The sequence below is a fragment of the Acanthopagrus latus genome, chromosome 13, assembly GCF_904848185.1.
Source record: "Acanthopagrus latus isolate v.2019 chromosome 13, fAcaLat1.1, whole genome shotgun sequence".
NCBI classification, from domain to species: domain Eukaryota; kingdom Metazoa; phylum Chordata; class Actinopteri; order Spariformes; family Sparidae; genus Acanthopagrus; species Acanthopagrus latus.
The window spans coordinates 8,850,250-8,860,470 of NC_051051.1; the positions used below are offsets into that span (position 1 = coordinate 8,850,250).

Below are 10,221 nucleotides of genomic sequence, written 5' to 3' on the forward strand. Positions count from 1 at the left end.
AGGGGAGAGAGAGAGAGGAGTGTGTTTACTTTGCAGCATCTGGCTGAATTGCTGCCCCTCCCTGGTTAGATAAAGAATTGCCCTTGCGAGGAAAATCAAAGGCAAAGGAAGGAATGAAGGAAGCGTTATCACCCCTATTAGCCTTAATTGCAGTGTCTCATAATGGAGGAGTACATTTGACGCCCAGCTAACTAACAGAGATTTCTTTTCCCTTCTGTAGCTGATTCTGACCTCTGACCTCGCAGTGATCAATACTGTCCAGTATCAGGTTTCCATTGTGTCATGTTCCCGCGTGCACGTAGCAGACAACAGGGTTCGAGCGTATGACTGCAAATCTGTAGCTCTCGTGTGAAAAATATATATCTCCCTCCTCGAAAACCCTCACAGACCGTACCGTCTGCCAGGGCAACAGTTTTCCTGACATCTGGCCAATTTAGCTCACAGAAGAGAAGCAAAACAAAAGCTCTCACCGGTCCTCACACAGAAAAAAAAGTCTTCCCACAATGTGTGTTTTTCTATGGGAGAAAGAGCAGACATCAGTGTGAAAAAGTTGTAAAAAAAAAAGAAAAAAAAAAGTTGACTCTCAGATTGTTGTTACAGCAGTATGTGGAGGCGGGAGGAGGCCCCCCATCCCCGCGTTTGAAACAGAGCCAACCTCACTCCCCCTTTTAAGCGTGCAGGCAAAGCGTAAAGAAAAAAGAGAGACATCATGCATTATACATCATCGAGCATATCTAATATCCTGACCATCATTTGATCGAAGCTTTTTTTTGTATTAATGTAAACTGATCAGTATGCGGGCAAAAAACAAGGGAATCGAATGTGAAGGGTTTCAGAGAGTAGAATGAATAAGACGTTACTCTGGAAAAACCCCTGAATCCCACTGCACACTGAAAATGTTGGACCATCATGCAAAAAAAAAAAACTCCAATTACATCACAGGGAGAGGGTGGAGGGGAGTGGAGGGGAGTGGAGTGCAGCCTGGACGAGATGATTACTTCCAGACTCAGAGCTGGGGTCTTTGTCATAAAAACACACACACACTCACACACCGCAAACACACAAGTCCATCCACTGCACTCTTTAATTCTTTGCAAAAATCAAATGACACATAAAACTGGGACACCTTAAATTCACTGCCAACACAAAACGTTAATTGCCGTAGAGCGTTGGAATGTTTCTCCACTTCCTGTCCGGGAAAGGTATTAGAGATCTTTTTCAAAGTAAGCCCGCACAGAGAGATGGCTGCAAACTGTTGCACATGTATGCATTTTTTTGGACTGAAATCATGCGCTTGCGAGTGAAGGACGTGGAAAAAGTAGGGAAGAGATGGAAGAAAAAACCTCGGTGTCAGATTGTGGGAGTGGGTGTGTGATCGACTGTGGTAATCGTCGGGAGGTCTGAGTCACAGCGTGAGGAGTCTCGAGTGTCTCGCCCAATTGTGAGGGGCCAAAAAATTATTTGGGTTTTCAATTTGAAAGGTGTGAAATGTGGATTAGTTGTGCTTGTTTTCTTTGCTGATCTCTAAATTTGATAGGCCCAGTTTAACTTGACTTTAACGGCCCAGTGAACAGGATCGTTTAGGAGGCTCAGTGAGCAGGAATGGAATGTAATATTCATACCAATAGTGTAAAATCACATGAAACTAAGAATAAAATAGTCCCATAGCTATTTTGTGGAGTTCCCCCCATAGTTGAGCTCCATAAAGAAATCCTAATCAGCAGGACGTAGGCCTTAATATGAATACAACCCACATCGCAGCTGTTTGTCAGGGTTTATCTAGACAATCAAATACTAGGCCTATTAATTTGAAAAATGGCTTTAGGAACAACACAAACCACAAACAAGATGTTTAAATCTTTGTTACGCCTCTGAGCCTGTAATTACACAGGCTGCGGTGTCGTGTCGACATCTGTCCGGACATCTTTGGGCAGTGTCGCGTTTGTGTAGACAGTGTTATCAAGTCCCCACAGACCTTTAGTGGTTTTCTTGAGGGTTATTTAAAGCTAGTAAACACTATAAAAAGTGCAAGCATTTTCTGACTATGACTCTGTATACTGATGCACATGGTGATATAATAACTCCTCCTACTCCCTCATCCTTCATGATAAGATGATGTAAGTGAGAGGTAACTCCTTCCTTCTGAAATAAAGCAGTGTGTTTGGATACCTCTGTTGCCACTCTGTAAGTACTGTAAACCATTACATTATCTTATCGTCAACCTTGAATAATTAATTAAGATGACTGACAGATGACAGAAAGTTGCTCTCTGTGCAAACAAACAAAAAATCTGGATTTTATGGAGACACGACAGAAAATGTTGCAATAATTTTATTTTTATTTAAAGGGTGAGAAAACAAGCTTTTCACAGTATACAGTACAGGTATGACATGGCGAATCTCTTCATGAATTTGACAGAATCCCAACACTTTGTTGGAGGTAGTTTATAAGTTTCTGTGCCTTATCCTTGTTCCATGTTTCCAAATCCATCCTTCTCCAGGCTGCTGGACTGCAGCCCATCTTTTCCCTCCACAGGTGGTCCTACTGGTTTTTTTCTTCATCTATTTTAGTACCTGGTGGTACCGCCACAGTAGAGTCATCTGCTGTGTTTGGCATGCTGCCGGCCACTTCGTCCTCGGGTTGAGACTGTAGCTGTAGTCTGTTGCAGTCAACTCCGTGTTGTCTGATTATGTATAAAGCCGAGGCGCTGAGATCTTTGTGAATCCCACCCTCGACAAAACCTGCTCCGTTAAATCTATATGAGGCAGATCTGGGGTCCATGGCTGCACCAGCGAGAGGAAATCAAATTACTTATTCAACAGAATAAAGACTATGACATACTGCATGTGACACTGAGTGATTTTTTCAGTTTCTCTTATATTTTAACACAGGTTTTTGTTTCCACCAGTCAGGCCGCTTAAGGGCCTAGCTGTTGGTTGTTGTTTATTAGCAGGGTATTATAATACTGCTTGAGTTTTTAGTGAAATAGAGTAAAAAGTTAGTCATTTTAGAAAACAGAGGAGTTTTTGGTGTAAACAGTGCCATCATGTGGCCATTAATATAGCACTGTATGTTTTCAGATAGATATGAGATGTACAAGATATGAGATAGCAGCAGGTACACGAGTATAGATCATGGATCAAAGATATTATTTGTTTGTTTTTTCGAGATCTGGAGAAAATGATTTCATCTGAGGAAAACAAGATTTGTTAGTCTGTAATAATGACATAAAAAACTTGAGATCTTGAGAAAACAACTAACATTTAATTTGTAAACACAGGAAAACAGGAAAGAATATGTCTGATCCATGACTGCTTATGACTTCCGTACTTCACTATCAAAAAATCAATGGACCCTCCTCCAAACAAACTAGATTTTCCACCATTTTGCATGTTTTAAATTAAAAATGCCCTCAAAAATTCAATATTATTTTGCCAAAATATCCTGCTACAGCAAAAGGGTCAATTATTTCTCACATCTACAGGTATGAATGCAGAATGTTATTCACTTTTCATCATAGAGGCTTGAGTATGTGACAAACTGAATCATTTACATACCTCTTTGCCTCACACACTGCGGCAGAGCTACAGTGACAGTGAATAAGAAAAAAGCTGCAGACGCTGCCGTGCTCCACCATGACCTCTGCACGCCCTGCTCGTCCTCACCTGCACATCAGACACATTTCTTTACTTATTTTTCTTTTCTTCCTGGATTCACAGGGTTTAAATCTTGGCAGAAACAGAACAATCTGATACTCACTTATCGATGAATGAGTGATGTTCACTCTGGTCTGAACGATGTGTTTGCTCTGCAGGCCTGAGAAGGTGCATGTATACATCCCTGAGTGTTCCTCGACGTCTGGTTTGTGGAGCAGAAGAGATCCGTCTCCCAAGGGGAGCAGCTCCTGGTCCAGCTCAGCCTGAGCCTCCCACAGGTTTAACGCCTGTCTGGTTTTCGTGTCGTATCTGAAGATGAGCGTGGGTTCGCTGGACGTGGCGAAGGTCCAGGTGAGGGAGAAGTTCTGGAGACTGTGCGGGGCGACGCACGGGATGGCCAGCGCGTGACCCTCCTCCTGTGTCACATCATCTGAAAGATATCATACATACTTTTATCTGTCAGAAATCATCCTCTCCATGAAGACTATGTCATCACGTAACCAGTAAGCTCACCTTGGATCTTCCGAGAGGCAGTCCACACCTGGGTCTTGTCAGCCGATATGAAAGAGCAGAAGTAGGTGTAGTTGGAGAGATTACCCAGAATCCTCAGCGTGCTCACCACAGTGAACAAACCCTTGTGGTCTGTGGTTTTGATGGTTGAATTCTCCAGAGCTTCCTGGGCAGAGGGAGGGTCTGTGGCCCAGGTCACCTGAGGGACGGGGTAGATGTTGTGAGAGGAGCAGGTGACCGTCTCATCTGTCATCTCCATGATCACTGACTGGATGACAGCTGCAAGGAAAAGCACAGAAGACAAGACTGTTTGTTTAAGGGTGATATGATTACATATGTGGCAATGGCAACCAGACACTCATATTCTTGTGTGTTTTTAAGTGACCAGGGTGCTTCTCCCACCCACTCAGTGATAGGCAGAGGTGCTCTGTCAAACAAATCTCCTGTAGATGGTGCTTTTCAGCAAAAGTCAAAATTGAGTTCTAATCTGTATAGTACTGAATGAAAATGAAAATGAAAGAAAATAATAATAAATTAACATAACACTCCTAGCTCTGAAGATTTAGTAACTCCCATCTTATTGTATGACTGTAGTGAATATCATAACATCGTAACTCTGAATTGCATAATTAAATGTATTTAATTGTAAAATCACGTATCATATTGATTTCATTATAAAAAGGCCCATACAGGCTTTTCAAACAGAAACTTATCCTTACAATCTTGACTTGTACTGGCAATAAACTGTGAATAATAATTAAGCTGAAGGTAATTTTCTTAAATTAAACTGATAAGAATGCAGCATTTTGTGTGTAGATACTGACTTAAACTGCAAAGATCTAAAGGCAGAGTGCAGTATTTTTTTTTGTTGTTGTTGATAAAGAAAATAATTAAATATGTTTTATAGGCCTAATATCTGTTCTACAGTTTGCCTCCCAGCCTGAAAACTTTAAATCTTTCTTTTTTCTCAGCTTCACAGCTGAAGGTTCCAGGGCCGACAGCTAACATGACCTCAGCTGGTGTAAGCTGCAGGCTCTGCAGACACTTTGTAGTGGAAAAACAAGCTTTTAAAATTGAGACCTGGACTACTGGCCAGATTTTGCAGTAGAGGGATTCATAAAGACCTTGCAGTGCCCTTCTTACTAATCACTAATCAGTAACTCCCCTTGGATAAACTCTTTTTATGTATACATTTTTTAATTAGTCTCCTGTAAGGATTTGTTAGAAAAACTCCAAAAATACAATAATTCTATGTTCTTTAGTCAGGCGACACTTATGAGTTCAGCTGCAACAGACTAAATCCTCCAAATAAAAAATAAGTTGAATCAACTTTATAAACTTCATAAAAGTTGGATTGGTACTTAATGCATTTGGAAGTGTATAACAAATACCTTGATAACAAATACATGATAATTAACCTGTAATAGTTATACTGTCAGTAACAACTGCTTTGTCACTCACAAGCTAGAGCCCGTCTGCTGGGCAGCAGTGGAAAGAAATGTTCCACCTTGTGGTCACGTCCTTGAGGATAATTTATGAACGGAGACGTTTCAACCCTGCGAACCTTCATCAGTGCTAAATTCATCAATTTTACACCTAGAAGAATGGGCAACATGTCTGATGTACTGAATGCAATGCTTCCTAACTGTGCTGACCTTTGACCTCCAGGTTGACAAAGATCTCCTGGTTGCCCTTCCGCGTGCTGGTGTAACACTTGTATCTGCCCTTGTCTTGAACTTTGACCCTCCTGAGGAGCAGGGAGGCATTGCCATGAGGGATGTGGGAGTTGAACAGGCAAGTCCTTCCGCTGAAGTGCTTGTTCTGGAGTCCAAACTGATCCTTGTTGTAGTAGTAGCTGTGGACGGGGATCTGCTGCTTGTACCAGTGGATCACCACAGTGCCGGTGGGCCTGAAGCTGCACGGCAGGATGCAGTCGTCAGGGATGATACAGGTGACGTTGGCATCTGTTAATAAGACTTTGAGATGGTAAAGAATCAAGAGCGCATCATAACATAACAAATTAGGGTTGACTAAAATTAAAGTACATGTTACCTGTCCCAGTTTCATTGTCTGTTATAAGCATTGTTTTGAATATCTAATCAAATAATGAACTGCTGGATTAAAAAGGGTAAAATACTGTATGCTCTCTTTATATGAATAATGAGTAATAACCAATTTTACAGCTGTTTTTAAGACTTGTACATTCCATGTTTTAATTTGTCTCTGATGTTTACTCTAAGTATGACAATAACAAGAAATGTAACCATAATTTCCCCAATTCTCTCTCTTCATAATTACATATTCTTTCAGGCAGTTTGAGGAGCCTTTTCCTGCCACATCTGTGGCTTTTTGCGTTGTTGTCAACAGACTTCACAAGCAGCTTAGAGGAAGCTGAACTGTCCAGCTCTAGAATCTAATAGGATTGAATATAACACCCTGACTGGGTTTTTTTATGTCAGAAACCACATATATACTGTACTATATATATATATATATATATATATATATATATATATATATATATATATATATATATATATATATATATATATATATATATATATATTTACATATATATATATATATATGACCTTAAAAAACAGCGTGATTGTGTTTTTCATTTGATCTCTTCTGCTGCACTGCTCCCACTGTCGGGACTTTTGCATTTGACCTCAAAGACACATCTGCTGTTGCACAACAACAACAACTTAGTGTGGCAGAATTAGGAATTTTTGCACTGGATCCTTCACAGCACCATGAAACTGCACTGGACATGCTGCATGTAAAAAAAATAAATAAAAAAAAAGCTTTTATTTATTTCTGTATTCTGTGTTTAATTGTGTAATAAAAATCAGAGCTGTTTGTTTGACTAAGATTACGATTATTGTTGTTTATCTAGGGTCACATTTCTCACCCCTAATGGGTGCTCGCCACTTGGCCCCAGATGTTCACAGCTGTCACAGCTGGGTTACAGTAGTGCTGCGAGAACATAGTGCAGCTGAGTTCACTGCAGCTGTGGAAATACCATCGCAAGCTAATGTTGTCCGTGCACCTCTTTAACACACAGCGCTGCTCAAAGACAACACAACCAATGTTACATGATATATATAATTACCTTCAGTTTTAGAGTGACACAGTGACATTTCTTAGATAAATGAAATGAAAAGGCTCTGTGCAAGAGCTTGGAAGGGTGGTGCTCTTCCTGTGGCTTCCCTGGGCTTTACATATAATAAATAAATTGAAATCATCAGTGTGTGTGCTTTCACAGTGAAAATTTGTCCAGAAACACACTCTCATGAGGTACTTTGTGCACCATTGCATGCCGAGATCGTCTTTCTCAAAAGGACAAAACCTCATCCATGATCAGCTTATTGTAAAGGTGCCAGAACTGTGAACAAACATCTACTTCTATGCACACTTTTCTCGTTATTTTCATTTCATCCTTATCTCATGCTGTCACTTAAAGGTTTTATGTCTAAACAAACAAAATAAACAAACACAATTTCATTCTGTTTTTCTTTGTTTATATGTGGCGGACCCTGCCACCTTTCGAGCTTCAAAAAAGTGTTCTGGGGACCGTATTCTCCTCTGAGAACAGCTCGTTTATTCACTTGGGAAAAAAAAATAAAACTTTCTGAGTTTTGCATCATAAGCTCATTAATATTGCAAATTCTGAAATCCTGAGTTTGAATTTATCCTCTTTATCCTCCTCCCCTTTAAAACTTGTCGACGAATGTTGGAACAAAAATAAATCACAGCTCAGGCACTTTAGCATTTTTTTCCCTAAATAGTGTATGCAGATTATACACAGCAGTAACTCTTCAAAGCATGTCATCTATTTGATTCCCTTTGCTGAGAGTAAAGTATTCATCTCTGAACTGCAGGAATAAATACTGAATGTTACAATACCTTTCGAGTTTGTCAGTAACAATTTCTCCAAGAAAACAAGCAGCACAATCGTGAATCCGTGTGTTTCTGCCATGTCAAGAAGGCCTAATCTCAGTTGATGATCGTGTAAAGGGTGTTTGGCATGCATGTGTGTGAAACACCCTGGTGTGCAGTGAACTGTTTCTGTGAGACTCCACTTTACATCCTTCCTAACACTCACTAATTAACCAGGCGGGTAAAAGTTTAACCAGGCTCCTCCACAGCACCTCTACAGAAAACAGAAATTATAATTACAAAGTGCTCCGGATTCTGACTCGCTTTTCCCACCCAGTGTTGATCGTTGTAGCTTTTATTCCCTCTTTTTTAGATGTGGATGTAGCTGATTGCAGAGGTCTTGAATCTGCATTTAATAGTTTTGACAACAGTATATAAACATGTGCAAAATGGAGCAAAATACACTGTTTTGGTGGTTTAGATGTTGTGTGTGTCAGTGCGATGAAAAATGATCCTCATTTTAGACCACAGTGACTGTCGTGCAGACTGTATGAAGATTTTAAGTATTAAGTATTTTAAGTATTAAGTAAATTGTGGTAAACTGTAATGTTTTGTCACCTTAACATTACCCCAGACAGGAAGAAATCACCCTATCATAACATATATGGATGTTTTGGGGTGTATGACACTACCTGGACGAGACTGGATGTGACGGTTTTAGTGATTTCAGTGATGGTGAGGAAAGTATCAAGTTTTGAATGTATCAAATTCTAATGCTTTTATATTGATAGTTTGACATAAACACAGGCAGCATACATGTGGCTTCTTGTGAAAAAGAATGCACAACACAGTCGCTGACGTAGTTTAACAGACGATGACCTCTAGAGGGCATAGTTGAGAGAGCATAGTTGAGATGCCGGACAGCTGTGGGGGTCACATGTCCATGTCAACCAGGGTCCACGTGCTGATTCTTTAAGATGGCACTGCTCATGTCTGCCCTCATCAACTTTAATCCCAGATTAAAGGGGCCATGGCACTAGGGAATCATGCTGTCCATGCTTTGATTTCATCATTGATTCCCATCAAGTTTCTCTCCTCCAGGTTTTCATGTATTGGTACAGTATCATTAAATGTGCTTTTTCCTACGAGTCTGTTCCTCATTATTTCTTGTTGAGACATTAATCATTAATCATCAATCCCATTCTTGTATCTCAGTAGTTAATTTTCCCATCAGCTATGGTGCAATATAGAAACATATCGACCATTAGCACATTAAAACCATATTGGTCATATTGAATGTATACTCATAGGCAACATGGAAATGTCTGGTTGGACAAACACAAGCAAGTGGACGACCAGCTTCACCCTCTCTTAGTAACCACTGAGAAGCCGCTGCCGAGCTGTCAGTGTATCCCAGCCGCTTCTAGAGCTCATTACTGTACAAGTGACTTATGCAATCATAAGCATTCAGTTTGTAAGGGATGTCACATATGAGGGATGGAGTAAAGAACAGCAGTGATTCATTCATATAACACTGTAACAAATGCTACCTTTGAGATGCCATGATTCTTTCTTTCTTTCTTTTTTTTTAAGATTACAGTGTATTTTGTGGTTTAACAAGACTGCATTTTATTGTTAAGCTTGACTTTTATTTTGCCAAGGGGATCTTGTAATCTTTAACAAGATAAAAACCACAAAGCTCGGCTTCAAACGAAAAATGTATAAAGTTCAACATGTAGCTGTATGAGCTGACTTCCCATGATGTTTTGGTATCATGGTTGAACAAAATTGAAAATAGAATATGAAAACAAAAAAGGCAAAGGAACATGTGTGGGGTCTCTTCAGTTAATCAACCAGTTAGCCTGACAGCACATTCAGGAAATATTCAGGAAACTAAAATATACATACAACAAGGACTTACTTTTAGCATTTAGCTATTTGGTTCCACACTTCCCAAGAGGAGATTTTTTTGTGTTGTGTTACTTTTATTATGGTTTGTGGGAATTATATTTAAAAAAAGAAAAACTATTTAGGCCTATACATATCTTTGGACAAAACCATATCATAGTAATGATTTTACCTAACATAATAATTCTATTAAACACCTGATTACAGTTGAATAATGTAACGGATGTTGCTTTGCATGGGATGGTCACATTTGTTCAACCACTGA

At 39.8% G+C, this 10,221-nt stretch overlaps 1 protein-coding gene across 1 annotated transcript; it reads right to left on the reverse strand.

The window, feature by feature from the left end:
* Positions 1 to 2,320: 2,320 nt before the first annotated feature.
* Positions 2,321 to 6,249, reverse strand: hhla2a.1 (HERV-H LTR-associating 2a, tandem duplicate 1). Its single transcript, XM_037120138.1, has 6 exons — positions 6,219 to 6,249; positions 5,822 to 6,142; positions 4,170 to 4,445; positions 3,760 to 4,086; positions 3,558 to 3,665; positions 2,321 to 2,783 (listed from the first exon to the last, which is right to left on the reverse strand). The coding sequence occupies exons 1-6, from the start codon at positions 6,247 to 6,249 to the stop codon at positions 2,542 to 2,544; spliced, it is 1,305 nt and encodes a 434-aa protein (XP_036976033.1). The 3' UTR covers positions 2,321 to 2,541.
* Between the last annotated feature and the right edge of the window lie 3,972 nt (positions 6,250 to 10,221).